This window comes from Macaca thibetana, chromosome 1 (genome assembly GCF_024542745.1).
Source record: "Macaca thibetana thibetana isolate TM-01 chromosome 1, ASM2454274v1, whole genome shotgun sequence".
Taxonomy (NCBI): Eukaryota; Metazoa; Chordata; class Mammalia; order Primates; family Cercopithecidae; genus Macaca; species Macaca thibetana.
The window spans coordinates 124,475,340-124,496,907 of NC_065578.1; the positions used below are offsets into that span (position 1 = coordinate 124,475,340).

General features: G+C 45.1%; 2 protein-coding genes across 3 annotated transcripts in view; one reads left to right on the forward strand and one right to left on the reverse strand.

Annotated features, from left to right (window-relative positions):
• S100A10 (S100 calcium binding protein A10) overlaps positions 1-21,568 on the reverse strand; it is an 87,735-nt gene that overhangs the window by 34,030 nt on the left and 32,137 nt on the right. The gene's annotated exons all lie outside the window — the stretch shown is intronic.
• Positions 943-19,755, forward strand: LOC126933992 (putative neuroblastoma breakpoint family member 7). 2 transcript variants are annotated; one of them, XM_050754343.1, is made up of 11 exons: positions 943-1,308; positions 1,411-1,620; positions 3,011-3,113; positions 3,940-4,154; positions 5,841-5,913; positions 7,346-7,557; positions 8,794-8,845; positions 9,605-9,777; positions 14,445-14,681; positions 16,633-16,847; positions 18,070-19,755. In XM_050754343.1, the coding sequence occupies exons 2-10, from the start codon at positions 1,446-1,448 to the stop codon at positions 16,836-16,838; spliced, it is 1,446 nt and encodes a 481-aa protein (XP_050610300.1). In that variant the 5' UTR covers positions 943-1,308; positions 1,411-1,445; the 3' UTR covers positions 16,839-16,847; positions 18,070-19,755. The 2 variants fall into 2 exon arrangements, with proteins under 2 accessions (XP_050610300.1, XP_050610290.1); XM_050754333.1 differs by lacking the exon at positions 943-1,308 and having other exon boundaries at positions 1,327-1,620.

A 21,568-nucleotide genomic window follows, 5' to 3' on the forward strand; every position in this document is an offset into this window, starting at 1 on the left:
GGTCACACCCACTGCACCTTCAACTCAGGCTAGTCCAGCAGCCAAACTGAGGAGACCCGGGCTACAGAACAGTCTCCCAAGTTCCAGGCTCACAAAACCTAGGTGGGGATGAAAGCTGAGAAAGTGGTTCAGGGACCACTCTTTCCTACTCGTTCCTCTCACCTCAAACTCACCTACTGCACAGCAACACTGAGGATCATCAACTACCAACTACTATCACCAAGACCATGACCTTGATGTTGCCATGTTCTGTTAGTGGAATGCAACCACACATCAGTGGTGTTAGTCCAACTCAGAAAAATATATATCAAGCAGTATTCCATAAGAACTGCTCATGGCCCTGTTCTTTTCAATATATGGGCAAACTGAATGAAAACAACAAAATAGTATCAGGTTTGCAAGACTTCCCAAGATAGATGGTCACATGTGTTTTCAGGAGATCCCTGTATAAATGATTTTGATCACTTGATACCTTGAAAAGAGCTCTCGTGGGCCCAGAATGACATCCTTAAGTGACAAGTATGAAATGTAGTGTTCAGTCACATTAAAAAACAAATCATCCCACACAGAGGAAGAGCTTTGGACATAGGAATGTCAAACTGGTCTTAAATGTAATGAAAAGCCAAGATGGTGCCCCAGTAAGAAAAAAGAAATCAACAATGGGATGCAGCAAGAAGAATACTGAGACAGGAAATAAAACATTTTTAAAAAGTGAATTATTCATTCACTTTCTAGTGAATACAGAAAAAACTGCAGAAGACCCACAGGATATCATGGCAGTCTAAAAGTTTGATATCTTACACTGTGGAAAAGCCTTAAATTCTATTTTAACGTAAGAGAAGGTGGAGTGAGTGACTTCATGACTACCATGTAGAAAATATAATCTGTTGGGAAACTATTTCTGCCTTGATGATTTTATACACACAAGAGATGAACAATGAGGAATATGCTTAGATGTACTGGGAAAGAGATGGGTCTGTGGCATTGTCACAAGGGTACACATATACTGAGAGTGAATGCTGAAGGATTGATCCCCATCGGTGGTGACCTCAGGTGAGACCATGGCGCCTGTGTTTCAGCAAAGCCTGGGCAATTGGAACACAGGGCTCCTAAGATTCCATGACACCCCCACCTTCTAATTCTGTTATTGCAACTGCAGACCGTTACCTGGCACGCTGGCTGCTACCTCCCTCACTCTTGTCAGAGTCTGAGCTACAGGCAGTGCCTTCAGCTCTGAGCTCATCAAACCTTGTTTTTGCAGTTAAGGACTCTAAAGTGCTGTGGGGAGTGATCACGTTTTTCTCAACAGTAAGTTAAGAAGTTCAGTTACTGACATCTCTCAGTCCTGATTATACCTATTTGATTTCACCAGTTTTTAACCCATCATGTGTTTGCGTTTCTTCTCCCCAGTCCCTGGCTCCACCTCTTCTGCCACAAACGTCAGCATGGTGGTATCTGCTGGCCCTTGGTCCAGTGAGAAGGCAGAGATGAACATTCTAGAAATCAACGAGAAATTGCGACCCCAGCTGGCAGAGAAGAAACAGCAGTTCAAAAACATCAAAGAGAAATTTCTTGTAACTCAAGTGGCCTGCTTCCTGGCCAGCCGGCAGAACAAATACAGTAAGATCTATAGGCTCACCATCACGAAAGTGATGAATGACGTCCTGTCTTCTCTCTGAGAAACTAAATGCTCTATCAAAAATAATTTCTTCCTTCCCGTACTTCTAGGAAAACAGAAATGGGAATTTTAACATTTTGTTAAGGTTGGAAGACAGAGGTACCAAATTATTTAGCAACTTTCCATGTTTGCAGTCAGGTGGCGGTGGGACTAGAGTTCAAATCCCAGTTATTGATTTCTGACACCTGTACAGCACCACCTGTTTTCTCAGCAAGAGGCTAAATCATGTTACTAGAATCCTCTCTGTACCATAAAAGATTCTGCAGACAAGTAGCATCTAGTCTGTTGGTCTAAATGTCTGGGACTCACGAACTTCCATTCAGTTCAAGTCTCTGTTGAGGCCCAATAGGCAAAGCTCTGTTCTGGGGACCCTGGGGAAAACGTGGTGTTAGTACACAGTACCCCTGCTGAGGAGCTTAAAGAGAACTCTGCTCCTAATGGAACCTGTGGTATCTATAAGTGACAGCATCAAGAGGCGGGAGTACCCTGGTGAGAGGGAAGTCCTGCTTCCTGGGGCCCTGGCTCTTGTTCCTAAAGAGGAAGAAAGATGGCACCCAAGACTCTGTGAAGGTAGCAGTGTGTAGAGCAGGGACCCTGGGCCAGTGTCCTGGGCTCCATCCAAGTTGCTTGTCTTCTCTGTTCCTCAGCTGCTTCATCCATCCATAGTGTACTATAATAATACCTACCTCTATAAGTTGCTGCAATGATTTATGACCTGTTTCTTGTAAACCTCCTGGAACAGTTGTTGGCACAGAGTAAGCACTATTAGTTCTTCATTCTACTGTTTCTAACTTAACAGAAACTTGATTAGTATTTGGGCATATTTCCTTCATGGCTTTATTGTCTTATGCTTCATATTTTATGCAATTTATCCAGATAGTATTTTTAAAATCTTTGACATAGTTGTGCTTGAAATTCCCAGTAAAAGGGAAACCATCAGTCCCATAGTCCTAGGGGCCTTCCCGACTCTACGGAAAATCACTTCATGGCCCAGTGCAGTGTTTACAGGAGAGGCTGAAGGCTTGGGAAAGTGGCCCAGGATTCAGTCAGACCTCAGGGGCTGTGAATTCTGACTCCACTTCATTGTGGCTGAATCATCTTGTCAACTTAGTTGGTGTGCCCTTGAGTTTCTCTCTCTTCATCTCTAAATTTTGGAGGATCAGATGCCAGAAAGTCGGGAGACCGAAGAGTAAAGATGTGGAAATCCCTGCCTAGAGCCGGGTACTGGGGACAGTTTTGTCCTTGGGATGGACCTGCCTCCTGCCTTGTAGGCAGTGACCACAGCAGCATGTCCAGCCTTCCACTGAGGCAGGCGTGTCTGTCTTTTCTCAGAGTATGAAGAATGCAAAGACCTCATACAATCTATGCTGAGGGATGAGCTGCAGGTCAAGGAGGAGAAGCTTGTAGAGCAGCTTGGGCAAGCTGAGGAGCTCAGGTGAGGGGGCCCCGTGGGGGCAGGCAGGTGGGCAGGTGTGTAAATCTCTGAAGTACAGCAGCTCGGCGGGGAGAAGTAAGAGCTAAGCTGGGCCAGAGGAAGGGCAGGAATTGCCATGGCATGCTCACGACACACAAATATTTATCAGAGAACAGGATAATAATAAGTTATGGGTTGCAGTTTTTTCTCAGAACCTTGTTTTCTCTTTTTCAAACAAGTAACTGTTGAGATGAAACTTGCATAACACGAAATTAACCAAAGGAGTGGAACAACCCAGCAGCATTCAGTATACTCAAAATAGTGTGCCATCACCACCCCACTTACCCTTAGTCACAATTACCTCCTGACTGACTGCGGCGTCTCATTCTTTCACTCAATCAATGTTGCCTTCTTGACCCTGTCATTCTTTTCTTCTTTTGTCTTTTCAATTTGCCCCATCTGCACCCGGCCTCATTTCTGTACATGGCTTTGTATCTAATCGCCGCAAGATGCACTATGTGTATTTTCACATGGAAATAAATGTCCGTGGCCAGGGTGAGGAACTGAAAGGATGTCTTTTTGAAACTGATTTAGAAAGACCTACTTTTGTTTACAAAAGAGAAAGATGAATGCAGCATTGTCGAGGATCTTTCAGTTGCACTCTCTGATATAGAGGAAACCTGTAAAAAAATTTTTTTCTCTTGGTCACAGGCATTTCCCCAAACATGTGTTGACCTTCTGCTTGGAGGTCTCCTTGAGGACATTGTCTCAGAAATCTCTGTTGCAGTATTAGAACTGATCACTCATCCCTTTCCACTACTAAATTTTCTCTACTGTGTCACCTTAGGCAATATAAAGTCCTGGTTCACTCTCAGTCACGAGAGCTGGCCCGGTTAAGGGAGAAGTTACGGGAAGGGAGAGATGCCTCCCGCTCATTGAATCAGCATCTCCAGGCCCTCCTCCCTCTGGATGAGCCTGACAACTCCCAGGGGCAGGATCTCCGAGAGCAGCTGGCTGAGGGCTGCAGGCTAACAGAGAACCTCATCCACAAACTCAGCGCAGGTAAGGTGGCCACAGGCCCTGATGACCCAAAACCCCAGGCTTATGAGAGACTCCAGACCTCCAGACCTCCACAATGACAGTTGTATTGGTGGTGTTTTTTTCCACTAAACATATGTGGCCATGACATGACCAGGACTTCCTGGGTAAGAACAGAGCTGGGAAACCCATGGGGTTGGAGGTCACAGTATTGCAAATATCCCTCCTTCCTTGATGGAAGGTGGTCTTTGGAACAAGAGGCAGTATCTGTCTAGTTTTAAAGGACAGGAAGGAGGCTGTGATGGGAAGGCACTTGTTAGAGTGAAAAGAGCTCTGGACTAAGAATGAAGGTTCCCAGGCTCTATCTTCAGCAATGTCCTTAGTAACTGTTGGTGAATGATTGATTTATCCTCCCTGGGTTTCTCTCCATCTGCAAAAGCAGGCAAATTGTCTCTTGCAAGGGCCTGAAGCATCCAAATGTGGGAACACTTACAACTGCTTTTTTTTTTTTTTTTTTTTTTTTTTTTGAGACGGAGTCTCGCTCTGCCGCCCAGGCTGGAGTGCAGTGGCCGGATCTCAGCTCACTGCAAGCTCCGCCTCCCGGGTTCCGGCCATTCTCCTGCCTCAGCCTCCCGAGTAGCTGGGACTACAGGCGCCCGCCACCTTGCCCGGCTAGTTTTTTGTATTTTTTAGTAGAGACGGGGTTTCACCGTGTTAGCCAGGATGGTCTCGATCTCCTGACCTCGTGATCCACCCGTCTCGGCCTCCCAAAGTGCTGGGATTACAGGCTTGAGCCACCGCGCCCGGCCTTGCTTTTTTTTTTTTTTTTTTTTTTTTTTTTTTGAGACGGAGTCTGGCTCTGTTGCCCAGGCTGGAGTGCAGTGGCCGGATCTCAGCTCACTGCAAGCCCCGCCTCCCGGGTTCACGCCATTCTCCTGCCTCAGCCTCCCGAGCAGCTGGGAGTACAGGCGCCCGCCACCTCGCCCGGCTAATTTTTTTTGTATTTTAGTAGAGACGGGGTTTCACCATGTTAGCCAGGATGGTCTCGATCTCCTGAACTCGTGATTCGCCCGTCTCGGCCTCCCAAAGTGCTGGGATTATAGGCTTGAGCCACCGCGCCCGGCCACAACTGCTTTTCAAAATGAGGTGAAGCCCCTCGCCATGTGGTGTTGGAGAAGGCACTTGATGTGGGGGCATTTGGTGGTAGGAAGGGCTTCAGACTGGAGCACTCCCCATGCAGAGAATGTCCCTGAATAACACAGCAGAAGCCACTTGGAGGGCCGGTAAAGTCCCCTGATGTATAGAAGATTGTGGGACAAGTTTGTTTGTCCTCTCCTAAGAGAAAGAATTAGGTTCTAAATGTGAATTGTGACAGGACACCAAGCCCGTGCCTGGGAATCAGATCTGTGGCGGGATGGGGGAGACAGCTGCCAAAGTCCAGAGACAGGCTGCACAAGCCTCCAGTGATATGGGGACCAAAAGGTCTTTTCAATATTTGGCCACATCTTGATGGTGGCCCTCCAGATCAGAAATGCATTGCCTGATGGATCAGGAAACGACGCCAGGGCATTTTGTTAAAGATAAAACATGAGAGCTTTCAGTTGAATGGTGACCCATGCCTAGATGTTCATGTCTCTGTGCACATTGGGCTGACTGTGCTTGCAGAGTGTGAAGTAGGAAATATCTGAACGAACACTTCTGTATTCACAGAAAATGATGAAGATGTGGATGACGATGTTTACGTTGAGGAGGCTGAGAAAGTACGGGAATCATGCGCCCCCAGGTAACACTGAATAATCACGAGCAATAATTGTTGCGGGAAGTCAGGGTCCCTGGACGGAGGGACTGGCTGAAGCCGCGGCAGAAGAACATAAATTGTGAAGATTTCATGGACATTATCCCTTCCCCAGTCAATACTCTTGTGATTTCCTATGCCTGTCTTTACTTTAATCTCTTAATCCCATCATCTTCGTAAGCTCAGGACCCTGTGATGATTGCATTAACTGCACAGATTGTTTGTAGAGCATGTGTATTTGAACAATATGAAATCTGGACACCTTAAGAATAGGATAACAGCGATTTTTAGGCAACAAGGGAGATAACTTCAAAGTTTGACTGTCTGTGGGCCAGGTGGAACAGAGCCATATTTCTCTTATTACCAAAAACAGGTAAGATAAATATTGCTGAATTCTTTCCCCAGTAAGGAATATCAATAATTAACAGCCCTGGGAAAAGAATGCATTCCCAGAGGAGGCCTCTGAATGGCTGCTCTGCGAGTGTCTGCTTTTATGCAGATGTAGATAGGGATGAAACACGCCCTAGTCTCCTGCAGCGCCCTCAGGCTTGCTAGGATTAGGAAATTCCAGCCTGGCAAATTCTAGTCAGACCGGTTCTCTGCTCTTGAACCTTGTTTATCAATGACAATGCGTGCACAGCTGGACATGGAAGTTCATTAGTGATTCTGGTTTCACCCTGACCTTGTGATCTCGCCCTGACCTCCTGCCTTGTGATCTTTTGTCACCCTTGAAGCATGTGATCTCTGTGACCCACACCCTATTCATACACTCCCTTCCTTTTGAAAATTGCTAATAAAAACTTGCTGGTTTTACAGCTCATGGGGCATCACGGAACCTGCCAACATCTGATGTCTCCCCCCGACACCCAGCTTTAAAATTTCTCTCTTTTGTACTCTTTCCCTTTATTTCTCAGACCAGCCTATGCTTAGGGAAATAGAAAAGAACCCACGTTGACTATCGGGGGTGGGTTCCCCCGGTAAATAATGGATGGTAAAATATGAAAAAGGTCTAGGAGGCACACCCTCTCTGGCAACTACAATGGGCCAAAAGCCTGCATTCCCCTGGCCACAGTATGTTAAATTCAACCCAGCTTAGACACAGGATGTGGCAGCTGTTATGGTTCTCTGTATGTGCTGAGTGTCATGCCTGTACCATACAGGGATAATTGAGTCTCCATCCTCCTCAGCTCCTATCTGCCCAGTACAATGAACACCAACTACTGTCTTCCTCTTTGGCTCCCATAGCAGCCATGCTCTGTTGCAGAGAGTGGAGGAGTGCCTGTTCCCTCTTAAAGGGAACCTCCTGTTTGCTTTCTGGGACCACTCTCTTATGCCTCCTGTCAAAACTAGCTAGGACTCCCTGGAGTCCAATCCCTCTCTATTTAATCTTCTGTCATGTCTGTGTCACCTGGCTCATCAGGAAGGTACAGAAGGCTGAAGAGAAGGAATTCCCAGAGGACTTACTGGAGGAATGTGCTCTCATTTGTTCAAATAGCCACGGCCCTTCTGACTCCAGCCAGCCTCACAGGAAAACCAAAATCACATTTGAGGAAGACCAAGTTGACTCTGCGCTGGTTGTAGACAGTGAACCTTCTCATGATGAAGCGGAGGAAGCTCTAAACATTCTCCCAGGTAGCCTCTGTATTCTTTGTCCCTGGTACCTCTGTCTAGGCTGAGGAAGATCAACTCTGAAGATAGGCTCTATACACACAAATTGGTTTGAATCAAAAACTAGGATGGGATACTAAATACATTTATCAGGGAATTTTCCTCTCCTGCTCCACCCATGTCATGCCTCTGTCTCCCTGGGCCCAGTATCAAGTTACTGGACCCCAGGCAAGTGTGACAAACTCATACTCACCTGAGTGCAGGAGGTGTGAAGGAAGTACCTGTCAGGCTTCCCAGTTTTGATTCAGTATCTCTCATCACGTGTAATTATTCATCTGTCCCTAAACAATGTCCATGGAGTTTCTATTCCTTTTTAAGGAAACTGGCAGCCTTTCCTTTGTATTTGGAGAGATTGTTCCCCAGGTTTCAGTGTTCTCAGCTTCAGTCTTGATTTCCTTTAAGTTAACTTGCTTAGCTGCACAGTCACCTTGAAACCTGGACGGAAACATTTCTTCTTTACCTTGCTGATATGTTTCCATAAAGTAAGGCTGGGCCCTGGTTCTCCACCCCATCAATGGCTGATGTGATGTTTCTTTGTAGCATCGCAGATTCTTTTTCTTTTTTTTTTTCTTTGAGACGGAGTCTCACTGTGTCGCCCAGGCTGGAGCGGAGTGGCATGATCTTGGCTTACTGCAACCTCAGCCTGCTGCATTCAAGTGATTCTCCTGCCTCAGCCTCCTGAGTAGCTGGGACCACAAGTGTTCACCACCACACCTGTGCCCACTCTCAAGACATTGGACCCAGGCAGATGTGACAAATTCACACAATTGTGATTTTGACTCATGGATTTGTAGATTTCCTCCTTCATTCTAGTTTCAGTGTCTAAAATCCTTGCAACCAGGAACAAGCTGGGTATTTGATGAGACAGGGCTGAATACTGCAGTTTTTCTCCTAGAAATTGTTTGGGGCATTTGCTTTAAATTGATTGGAAAAATATTGCATAACCCTTTGCACAAATTTGGGACACATGATATTGGGATAACGATGTACCAGAATAGGAATACTTCACCCATAGGCTCAGGGATGAAAACAAAGGAATCTCTGTCAGGACAGACCCTCAGGCCTCATAAAGTATATCTGTCACAGTGTCCTGTTCTCATGCCAAGGAGACTGATATTCCTGTTTTAGGATTGGACAGTGGATTGTTACATGAATAGGGGAATCATCTTAAAGTGTCTATCCCTGTCTGACTAATTGCAGAAATTGAAAAGGATCAAGAAGAGGAAGAAGATCAAGACTCACCATGCCCCAGGTAACTTTGAGTAATTGTGGACATTTAACTTACTGTTGACATCTGGAGATGCCAGATCCAGGGAAAACAGAACATACCTGTTCATTCATTCAGCCAACCATGAAATAGCCATATTAGCAATGTTAAGATTGTCAATGTGGAATAATTATTAAGCAGGATTATTAGTTAAAATTAATATTACTGGTGAATATTAATGAAGTGACCTCTTTTCATTTTACACCTGTATTTGTTTCTCTTGTTAATTCCTTCAAAATTATACTAATCTTTATTCAGTTGACTTGGTTGAACCGCTCAATCACATTTTCTGCAGTTTCCTTTTCACTTTAAGTCTTTTTGGCTTAAAGTGAACTCGAGATGCTCATCTGATATCTGCCTCTTTCCCTTTATATTTGCAAATATTTGGGAGCAGGAATGTAAATACGAACAATTTATATCATGCTAAAATTTTGAGAACAAGAGATGTTGAGGTCACAGTAACTCTATCAGTCTATGAAGACACAGGGGCCTGTTGCGTGTGCCATGTCACAGCTCTTTGGTACTGGGATCATTCCGTCTCCTTCCTTTCCAGCTCACTGTCTACCCAGGACACTGAGCACCTGCTGCTCTCTCTCCTGCTGGAGATAGAGAAGGATTGTTCTCTCTCTGAGGGGACTATCCTTTGCTTCCTCTGGCCCCTCCTTTGGCCTCTCTGTAGAACTAGCTGGGCACTGTGGTTTCTCTTCCCTTTGATGTTTATCTTCTGTGTTCTTCACCCACCAGGCTGAGCCCAGAGCTGCCAGAGGTGGAGGAGCAGGACGTCCCGCAGGACTCTCTGGATGAAATTTACTTGACTCCTTCCCTTCCCCATGACCTCTCTGACTGCCAGCAGCCTTACAGCAGCACGTTGTGCTCATTGGAGGATCAGCTCGCCTGCTCTGCTCTCGATGTAGCCTGTGAGTACTCCAGCCTGAAGGTCACAAAGCTCCACTGTTCTCCCAGGCAGCCTCTATATATTCTGTTTCCTGTAACTTGTGCAGGTGAGATGGATCATCTCTGCAACCAGGCCCTGTAAATTCAGAGTGTTTTGAATCTGGTTCTTGGATCCAGTTTTAAGCTTAGACATTCAATGGGTGGAACCCCTTTCTCTTGTGGCAGGTGATTCCTCTGTCACCCGACCCCTTCTCACAAGAGCAGGCGGTAGGTATCAAAACAGGCCAGAGAGGGGAATGATGAGGGATCACTGCATACTCTCAGCCACAACAGCTCACCTGGAGAATTTTATATAACAGACTTCATTCCTTAAGATAGGGCATCTCTCTTTTCAGACATTATGTTGAACAGTGCCCTTCTCATCACATATCCTGAACAGCGCCCTTCTCTCTGGCCATCCACTTGTGCCAGCAGTTTTCCCCCATTATTTTGGAGGGCTGTTTCGTGATTCCTATGTTTCAAGCCAGATTCTCTACTACCTCCTCTGAGGTGGCTTCCCTCCACTGAAGCAGTTAGCGTCCCTTCCTCCGTGCATGGCCATGGCTTGCATCCTCTGTAGAGCCCCGTGGTTTCTTTCATGTGTGGGTTTGTGGTTTCAATCATGTGTTGTCTCAGTGCTATGTTCTCATGTAAACCATCAACAGCTAGTGTCCCTGGTCAGGTGCTGGCTTAACTGATGAGCAAAGCACAGTGGTTCTCATCCCCATGATCTCCGGCAAACCCTTCCTGTGAGCAAGTGCCCCTTGAGGTCGCTGTTTCATAGGGTGTGTAAGAAAAAAAACAATTTTCTTTTCTTCTCATTCATTCTGTTTTTTTTTGTACCATTATTCTGGGAATTTCATGTGGATTGTTAGTTTTACCCATCAAAACTCTTGTAGAAAGAGCAAGTAACTCTGTAGTGTCCCCCATCTGAATATTTTGTCATGAGAGTAGTGACCGAAACTTTTGTCCTCCATTCTATTTTGGTCAGTAAACACCTTTCCTGCTGGAACCATCCTCTTTCGTGTTTTTCATTTCCCCTTGAGTTTCAAATAAGCAAAGGCTTTTGTAGGATCACAGCAATTTATTTATTTATTTGAGATGGGGTTTCACTCTTTTTTTTTTATTACACTTTAAGTTTTAGGGTACATGTGCACAACGTGCGGGTTTGTTACATATGTATACATGTGCCGTGTTGGTGTGCTGTACCTGTTAATTCATCATTTACATCATTACATTAGTAATGTAAATTCATCATTTACATTACATTACATTTACAATATCTCCTAATGCTATCCCTCCCCCTTCTCCCCACCCCACGACAGCGGGGTTTCACTCTTGTTGCCCAGGCTGGAGTGCAGTGGCACAATCTCGGCTAGCTGCAACCTTCGCCTCCTGGGTTCAAGTGATTCTTCTGCCTCAGCCCCCAAGTAGCTGGGATTACAGGCACCTGCCAGCATGCCAGGCTAATTTTTTTTGTATTTTTTTAGTACAGATGGGTTTTCATCATGTTGGCCAGGCTGATCTTGAACTCTTGACCTCATGTGATCCACCCACCTCGGCCTCCCAAAGTGCTGGGATTACAGGTGTGAGCCACCGCAGCTGGCCCACAGCAATTCATAAAATGAAATAAAATACACATCGCCCTTGCACCTGTTATATGCCTTGTCCCTGGCCAAGCAAGCTCTGTCCTTGCTATAAACCATTCAGTGCTCATGGGGCACTCGCAAGTGGGTGGTGGCATCTCCATGTTAGAGCTGAGGATGCTAAGGCTCAGCAAGTTCTCTTTGCTCACCCAGGATGCCCCGACTAGTCACAGGGAGAACATGGGCCCCATGTCTGCGTGACTGCATGGTGCAATTGCTGTCATTTCTCTACAGTGGGATCTCTCAGAGACTCAGCTAGGATGATTGCTCAAGCATTTTCCCTTTGTAGCAAATTTGTTGGAAATAATTTCAAGCTGAAACACAAAATTTGCTGGTCTGGTACAAAGAACTTCTGTAGCCCCTCACGTGTGTAACCCAGTGATAAATACCTTGGTGCACTTTGTCTGTGAGCAGAACTGGTGGCTCCTCCAGTCCCTCCAGGGGGACCTACAGCTCCAGAAGGCTCTCAGGGAATGAAAGGTGCTGGTCTCTTCCTACCCTGTATCATGTGGGTTTCTGCTCTTAACATGGCAGTCTTGGAGCCCTTGTAAAGTTACTGGGCTCTGTCTCAGACCCCAGCCAGGACCAGGCTCCCATGAGGAGGAAGAGAAATGCTCAGACACATGTCTCAGAAGTGAGATGCCTGTGATATGGGCCAGCTCTGCCAGGGCATCATGAAACATGGGCCAGGAGAGGCCACATTCATCCATGCAGACAGGCTGAGATGCATGAATGCACTGTCTCAATTATACCAGGAGGCATCTGTGTGTGGGTTCCGATGATAACCTGTGAAGAGTCTGTACTGTTCACAGCTGTGACTCCAGCAGTGGTGCTGGAGTTGATGTGCTCCACCCATCCTCTCGCTTCAGGGAAAGTCACAGTAGAATCAGCGAGAATACAACCTAAATCATAACTTGATCACTTATTAGGACTTTTCCCCACCTGCTCAGCTAATAATATGTAGAGTACTTCAGAAGTTTGAGAACATGTTTTTCATTTTCTCCTGAAAATGCAAACAATATTCAAAGTATAATTTTAAGAAGACTTAGTATTCTGAAAAAGAGAGATAAGAGGACCTAACGAAATTAAGTAGTTAGAATTAAAAACATTCCTAGACATTGATTTTAAATCACACATGCAGAGGACAAGAATGGGAAGCCTGGGTTTGACCAGCCTTCCCCAACCAGATTTGTCCTTTTGAGATGTTTCCCCGACTGCCCAATATGAACTACCATGAAGTCGCATTGAGTGTCCTGAGTGATGGTTAATGATCAGTAAACTGTGCCCTGAGCAGCTAAGGAAGCCACATGAGGCGGAGTGAAGGGCTCAGGGGCACCAAGTCCCAGATGCTGGAAGGGACACCGTGCAGGGCTGTGCCGGGGAGGAGCCAGCCTGACTCCAGGGAAGAGTCTGTATGAGGGAGTGGTGAGAGGTGATGCTGGATAGGAACATGGGACAGAAGTTAGAAGGAGCACAAAGGCAGGGCAAGGGGGGAGAGTTGCACGGTGTGCAGTGGAGAGTTTTCAGAAGCAGAGTAGGGACGTGGAAAGAATGGGACTTCTGGGCAATAAAATCACTGAGACAATTGCTAGTGTGAAGATGGCAGAATCAGAGATAGCAGTTGGGGGCATGTATGAAGCCAGGCATCAGTAATGAGTCTGATACACTGTGCTCTCAGGAAGATGAAGGAGAACAGATACACGGAAGGCATTTTTAAGAAAGCCTAGAGAAACCTTGATGAGAATGAGGATGTGCAGAGGGGAGGAGAGAGAGGAGCCCTGCAGCAACGTGGATCAAGCCCTGCAGGCCCCGTCCCTCTGCTGAGGCAGATCTGGACTGGCGTGAGGCCACCGGAAGTCTTTCCTTAGTCCACTTTCTGAGAGTGTGATCTCCCCTTCCTGTGGAAATAGCGATAATTTTTATGAGGGGTGCTGCCCGGACCCCACTGGAGGAGCAGGTAAGATGAGGACTGTGCTCGGTGTTATCTCCCTACAGAACCACACACGCTGATCGGTAATACCTGTGGCTCCTAAGTGTCCGTGAGGGGACTGGTCCCTCTACAACATTGCTTATGGCTGCGGACACCCACTATATGGCAACAAGATGTATATGTGTGGGCAGGTGGTAAAGTAATTATAGGCAATGGAAATTCAAAATGTTTCAGAACTCTAAAAAGTTTGCCTCATGTAGTATTTGGTCTGTTGCAGGGGGCCCCAAGCCCCTGGAGCTGTGGTCAGCTACCTGTCCTGGGCCTGTTAGGCACCAGGCCACACAGCAGGATATGAGCAGCCGGCAAGCGAGCATTCCAGCCTGAGCCCCGCCTCCTATCAGATCAGTGGTGGCATTAGATTCTCATAGAAACACAAACCCTATTGTGAACTGTGCATGAAAGGGATCTAGGTTGTGCGCTCCTTATGAGAATTTAATTAATGCCTGATGATCTGAGGTGGAACAGTTTCATCCCAAAATGATCCCCCTCTTTTCACGTCCACCACCCCTGGTCTGTGGAAAAATCGTCTTCCACGAAACCAGTCCCTGGGGCAAAGAAGCTTGGAGACTGTGGTCTACAGTGTCCCAAAACCCTTTTCTATGGTTCCTTCCCAAAGCCTGGAGGCTCTGAGTCCTCCCCTGTTCTTATACTCCTGTGTTTTGAGAAAAACAGCATTTCCTATGCTCTGAAGGCTCTCCAGAACATTCTTTCCAGGCTGCAGGATGGAGATTAATAATAACAGAATAATCGGCATGGTCTTGTTAGCCAATCCAAAGCCCTCTGGGCTGAAGTGGGGGTTTTTCACTTCAGGGACATCCAGCCTGGGTACCTTCCATCTCAGCATCCCCAGGCACAGACAGGAAGTGACATCACCCATTTACATGATGTCTGTCTTTGTGGCCTGGGCCACTGGGTGGCTCACCTCAGAGGCAGGGACACAAGAGATAGGTGTTCTGGGCATGATTAAGAAAGGAAAAACTGAGAGCGTTCCTACTGAAGCCCCTTCTCCTTTCAGCTCCCACCCAGGCAGACTGTCCTTACGGACCTTGGAGTGGAGACTTGAGCCACCACCTGTCAGAAGTGCAGGCTTCACAGGCACAGCTGGAGCCGAGAACCCTGGTGCCCAATTGTCTGCGACCACAGCTGGATCAAGGGTTTGACTGTGGCTATGGCTTAGCCAGGCGGGGCGTTTCCTCCGCCACCTGCAGCTTCACAGCCAACGCTGATGCTGGGAAGCAATGGCCCTTCCAAGGTAGGGAAGGAAAGGGGACCAGTAAGCTCTAATCTGGGTGTTGGTGATCATGGTGCTGTGAGGGGAGGAGGCAATGGGGTCTCTTCGTGCTCCCTCAGAGTCAGGTAGAAATCCACAATGTTCCAACCTAGTGAGGTGAGCAAGAGCCTGGGGGTTTAGGATCAAATCTGCTCTCAGGTCCTGGGTTTAACCCTTACTCATTATTCACCTCGGCCAAGTCATTTGTGGTGTTGGCATTTACATCTCAGTTCTGTCATCTGAGAGGCCTGAAAAATAACATCTACATTCAATCATTGTTGATAGCATTAATTATGATAATTTCCAAAGGGCTAATTCAATAAAAATTACTCAATAAATCTATGAATACATGTTATCTAATTCTGTTATCTTTCTGATAAATTAGCATTTAGGACATGACTTCACATGCAGTTTCATCTGAGGAGGAGTAACTGTTAGGATCTCTACTTTCTAGGGACCCCCTTCCTGTGTTTTCTTAGAAACTCTCTTTTGCCAGTTTTCTTCCTCTTCGTCAGCATCCCTTTTTAAGTCAATTTTCCGCTATCGAGCACTTTCAATAACAACATATTAGGCACATTCAGTAAAAGCGCAAACCCTAGGCCCGCAAGTTAGTTGCCTGGCATATCCAGCTTCTTGCTCTGTTTCTTCCCCGCATTTTGAAATAAAGGAATAAAAGGGCAATCTTCTCATGGAAAGTGTACAAATCTGTGTCTTTTCTGAAACTCCATTTAGTTCATCATCTCCACTCACGTCCACAGTAATATCCTCAGTTTCATTCTCACAGGGATCCACTTCTGCTCAGATTTCCTTAAAACCCGGGTCGCGTTCATCTTACTCTCTGTCCTACTCAATATCTCCTCCTGGAGCCCCCGAGGCTGCCTTGTGCTCATCTGTCAGGCAATGCCCTCAACTGAGGAATAAGGAGACCCAAGTCCTCAGGAGGAGGGAGGGTCACGTGAGGTAATGAGCACCATCTGGGTCCCTGCAGAGGACACACGGAAGATGCTCAGTGAGTGTCGGGGGATGCATAGTCCCTGACATGCCCTGATAACTTCTAGTATTTAAACTGATTTCTTCCCACTGATGTCTCTTTTGCTTCTCCATGGATTCCCAGTCAGGACTCACCCCTCTGGCTCCAACACTCTCACCTGCTGGCTTCCCCAGGAGTCCAGAGCACTAACCAGGCTCCAGGCAAGAGGACAGAGTGAATGCCTTTTGTTTCATTCTCCTTTACCTGGTGACTTCTCCCTGCTGTCTAATAGGGCATTTGTTTCTCACCACGTCTTCCCTCTCTCATTCGTCTTATTTTTCTAAAAGTTTTTTGAATTTCAATGGACCAGATTATAATGTTAGTGATTATAATGTTAATTCAACATCTTCCACATCCCTGTGTAATTTCTTCCAATAGATTTTTATATATAAATATATGCATTTATGTCATTTGTCATATACATTATGCATATTTGGCATGTGTTTTTAATAAAATGTATATATATGCAATATACATATGATCATTTCATCAATATCCCACGTTTAGCCTTCCCAATTCTTTTCTCTCATATATTCATTTAACGTTGATTTTGCTTGATTTTTCGAATCTCCTCCCTCCCAAAACACAGCCTGTTTCCAGTGTGATTTCCTTGCCTTTGCCGTATCTACCTGGAAGCTATTGTGTTTATTAATCCTAAGTTTCTTGAATATGTTTGTCAATTGGGATCACCTTTTCCTCCTGGCAATCTTGTCATTACTGGGTGATGCATGAAAAATCAACAATACAGAAAATACAAAAATGTATTCCTTGGCTTCCCTTTACCCCTTGGACTTTCTTGCCCAAGGCCACTTTCCTTCTCTGATGATCCTCTTGGGTGGAAGAGAAAGTCACAGTAAGATCATGGATGACAGTGAACGCTGTTGGGTGTGGTTTCATTTTCAGAGCTGGGTTTAGAGCTTTCCCTTGGAATGAAGAACCCTCCCCAGCTAGAAGGTGATGCTCTTGAAGGCTCAGCTGACAACACACATGAGCATCAAGTCATTGGCCACATTCATGCTGCAAGTGTCCTAAAACCAAAGATGATCAAAAGAAAACTGCTGTTCAGCAAGTGGAGACTGGCATGCAGATTCCCTGGCCTGCAAGCTTAGGGTACGAAGGTAATCACATCTATGGCTGTTAGCTGCACTCGCTCCTTATTTCTGTCTATGATGACAGCTCATTCTCCTGTTGCTTTTCTCTTCCCTATTTGTTCTCTCCAGCAACTGCTATCACGTCTGACTGGTCTTACCTCTGTGTCTCATGGGCTGCCACCCTGCCAAGACCTTCCATTCCCATCTCCATCTGCTCTTTGCTCTCTGAACTCTGCTCTGTTCCCACTGCTACTGTCTTGGGAGTCCCTCTCGCTTCAGAGTTTTGTTGGTCTAGATATTGAGAATATTGCTAAAATGCCTTAAGGTGTAACCAGGTGTGGAATCAACTTCAGGGAATTGGGAAAATAAGTTGGGCCAAGGTTACAATCCTCACTCTCTCTTTGCTAACTTCATGTAGACTCTCTTGTTTTTCCTCTTTCCTGAGCCCCTTGGAAAGAATACTTATGATTATATTTCTCTTTTTTCATGTTTTATTTGTAACCAACCAAACAAGCAGCAATGAAATAATATTTCTTTGTAAAACTTTATTCCTGTCCTAGCCAAGGTGACCCAACAGCCTCTCATGACTGTTGAGACCTCCAGACTGGAGCTTTTTTCCTCCCTCCTTCCAAACGCTATTGAAAGGGCCTGAGGCTGGGCTGTAGTTCCCAGGTGGTTAATAGCAACCCATGTGGCCTTAGTTTAATCTTAGCCCTGTGGCATCACTGCTCCTGTGTTGTGAAAAGCAGAACTGGACGTAGATGTGGTCTGAGGTCCCTGCTAATTCTCACATCCAGGATTCTTTCCGGGCCCCTCCCACTCCTCCCTTAAAAGACTGGGACATGGTGTTGTAAGGGGGTAGGTTTCTCTGCAAAGGGTCCTCTCCCTCTGCAGTGCTCTGTTTCTGAGCATGCATGGTTGATGCTGAGCACATCCTCACTGGGAAGTGTGAAAAGCAATCACTTTGCTCCAAACAGAGCTAATCAGGAAGGAAGGTACTGATGTTACCAGTTGCTGGTGGGGTCCCTACATTCTGCACCCCAGGCTGACTGCAAGTTCTGGGGTGTTTCTTCTCACTTGTGGATGGCACCTGCCACTTCAGCCAGCCTGAGGCTTGGCCTTCAGCTGGTCCTCCCAGCAGGAGCTCAGTTTGCCCCTGGGTTATCACCACTTAGCAGTCCCTCCAGACTCAACCAGACAGGATGAGACAAAGATGCTCATTTGATTTTTTTCTCCCTCTCCCCTACAGGTACCAAATACTACTTGAAAGGATGAAAAGGATGAAAAGATGTCATCAAAGTAGTTTTTTCACTTGCTGAAAAAGACTAAAACAGCAAAGCAAGTTGAAGATCAAACACAACACTGCAGGGATCCTTTGCTGAGAAGTGAACTTAAGACCATGAAATGCTATTGATGATTTTAACCCACTGGGCCCCTTTGATTTGAGAAGCCACAGCCCTTCCCCCTCCAATTGTGATCAATTGTGATCAGTATCTAAGGAGACCAATGCCCAGATGGACAAACAGCATTGAGAGGCCGTAACCCTGCTTCTCTCAATTCCTATCCTGTAGAGAACAGGACTCAGGAGCTCCTGGCAGGAGACAGTGTGTCACCTAGGACTCTGCCAGTGCAGAGTATGAACAATGCCGTGTTCTTGCTGAAAATGCTTAGCCTGAGTTTCTTAGGAGTAATCACCAGACAACTGCAGAATGTAGAACACTGAGCAGGACAACTGACCTGTCTCCTTCACACAGTCCATGTCACCACTAATCACACAACAAAAAGGAGAAGAGGCATTTTGGGTTTAAAAAGAATAGAAAGATAATGTAGCTACACTTCTGTAGTTATTTTGAACCCAAAGTATCTCCTCATCTTTTTGTTGTTGTCATTGATTGTGGTGACATGGACTTGTTTGTAGAGGACAGGTCAGCTGTCTGGCTCAATGTTCTACATTCTGAGATCTGAAAATGTCCTCATGATTAAATTCAGCCTAAATGTTTTGCTGGGAACACTGCAGAGTCACTACTGTGAGTTTCCTACCTCAGCCCATCTGCGGGCAGAGAAGATCCAGTATGTCCATCGCCATTATCGTGATACTAGGACTGGTCACTTGGTTAAGGAGGGGTCTAGGAGATCTTTCGCTTGTAAAGGCACCTTATTTATAATTAATTTGGAAAGTGGCATGAAAAAGTATAAATATTGTGTATTCTAATGATCTTCCTCTGAACAGTTTATCATCAATCATCCCTGCCTGTGTCAGCTATTATATTTATGTTTGTACATTGGAAATTTTCTATCTCAATGATTAGTATATACTTGTTTTTGCTGGCATTCTGTCATAAAAAGAATATTCCCTGCACAAATTTTAACTTTCATCCCAAATTAATTTTAGTCTGTTAATGTTAGAATGTTTAAGTTTTGCTCTTTGAGGAAGACGCGGTCATAGGTGTTGCGGATCCCTGATCTGCATGCTCCTGCTCCTGGCTCACCGCTGTTTGCTGTCACCCAGGAACAAGTCGGTAAGGAAGCCGCGCAGCAGCCATGGCTTTTAAAGACCGGAAAAACACCCGTGGAGCTGGAGGTGGAATTCACCAAATTCGAATTACTCTAATCAGCTGCAATGTAAAATCCCTGGAGAAGGTGTGTGCTGACTTGATGAGAGGAGCAAAGGCAAAGAATCTCGAAGTGAAATGACCAGTTCGAATGCCTCCCAAGACTTTGAGAATCATTACAAGAAAAACTACTTGTGGTAAAGGTTCTAAGACATGGGATCATTTCCAGATGAAAATCCACAATCAACTCATTGACTTGCAGAGTCCTTCTGAGATTGTTAAGCAGATTACTTCCATCAGTATTGAGCCAGAAGTTGAGGCGGAAGTCACCATTGCAGATGCTTAAGTCAACTATTTTAATAAATTGATTACCAGCTGTTAAAAAAAAAAGAATGTTTAAGTTTTAAATCTGTTTAATTAAAAGGTTTTTGCCTATCACTCTGGCCTGGTGGATTTTTTACATATAATATTTTAAGCTTTTACTATAATGTCTGGTTTTGGTGGATAAAAATATGGATTAATAAAAACATTCTTATTTCCCTGTTTATATCTAAACTCTTTCATATTTTTGTCTATATTTACCATATGTTGTAGAGTGTATTTACTGTATTTCCTTGTTGATGTGATTTGTTTTCTTTGTGTGTGTGTTTGTGTGTCTGTGTGCCTTTTGTTTATTTAGGAAGGGTTGTATAGCGCATGCTTAACAGTGCACTAAAAACATTTTAACATCACTAGTCCCCTTTTAACTTGACACACTACTAATATATGGTTTATAAATGTTAAATTATATCTTTCATCTTCAAATCTTTGTCACTATGACAATCAAAGACATTATTTTCCTCTTCTCTGACCTCTTTACCTGCCATTTCTTATAGTGTTAGCTCAACCCAAGCATATACCAGTGACAGCCTGTGTTTCCCACCTTGTCTCCACCTTGGCTTTTGGTTTAGATCCACAACGAAATAGATGCTCACGAGCTATGCAAAAGCGCATGTCCTAGGCATCACTTGTTGAGAGGAATTCATCCTTAACAGAGTCCTCATCAGGGAATCAGGTCTCGCTGAGTTTTGCTTAATCACCTTTTCCCACTACCTTGGTACATGGATCGCATCACTGGATTTAAGGTACTTGTCAAAAATGATTTTTCTTGAGGTTTTAGGAAATATTGTCTTGCTTTGGGTACAGGCATGAGGTGTGTTCTCATTCTGGGATTCTACTTTGTTCTACCAGGACCTCTAATTTCTGCCAGTTACTTCATTCACTTTCTTCACTATGAGTCTCCAGAGGGTGATTCCTTTGTCCAGGCCTCTCCCTCCCTCTCCCTGCAATTCTGCCTTTCTGAGGTTGGCACCTGTGGTCCTCTGCACTTGTTACTTTCAATTAGGAAACCCCTAATTGGTTAAGTTTTAAGAGTTAGTTTGAAATTCAGCTATTAACCTATCCTAATTCTTCAAAGGCAGAACTTCAATAGTATAAAAAAGGAGACAGAATTACGTAATAGAGCACCCCCATAATCACTGGCCAGCTTCAACAATTTTCATTGAATAGCTGAACTTTTAAAACTACACCCCTAATTGGTTGACATTTCCCCTTCCTTTTCCCTTCCTTTCAATTCCTCAGCAGCAGGTCTCTAATCTACCAGGTCTCAGGCATGGTCTGTGTTTCTCCACACTCTCTTTCTATGGATGACTTTTCCTGTGTTCTGTCATGAACAGGCCCTCCCCGCTGTCCTGGCCTCTATTTGAATAGTATTTCCTGCTCCCTCTGCTGTTGTGTGGCTCCCAGACCTGGCTAACTAAAATCATCTGAGGGCCACAGTGTTCCCTAGCCCTGGTTGTTGGGGGACAGGGTTATGGGTGGGATTTCTGACTCTGTGTTAATCCCTAGGGCTTTGAAATGTATGTGGAGAAATTCAGCTATTATCCTATCCTAATTCTTCGAAGGCAGAACTTCAATAGTATAAAAAAAGAGACAGAATTATATAATAGAGCACCCCTGTAATCACTGGCCAGCTTCAACAATGATCATTGAATAGCTGAACTTTTAAAACTACAAAACTTCCTACTTAACCTATGTAATGTGTATGTACATATATGTTAATATACATGTGTGTATATGTATATGGCATGTATGTGTGTGTGTATATATAAATTTGGACATGAGATTATGGAGGCGGAAATTCCTAAGATGGAAAGG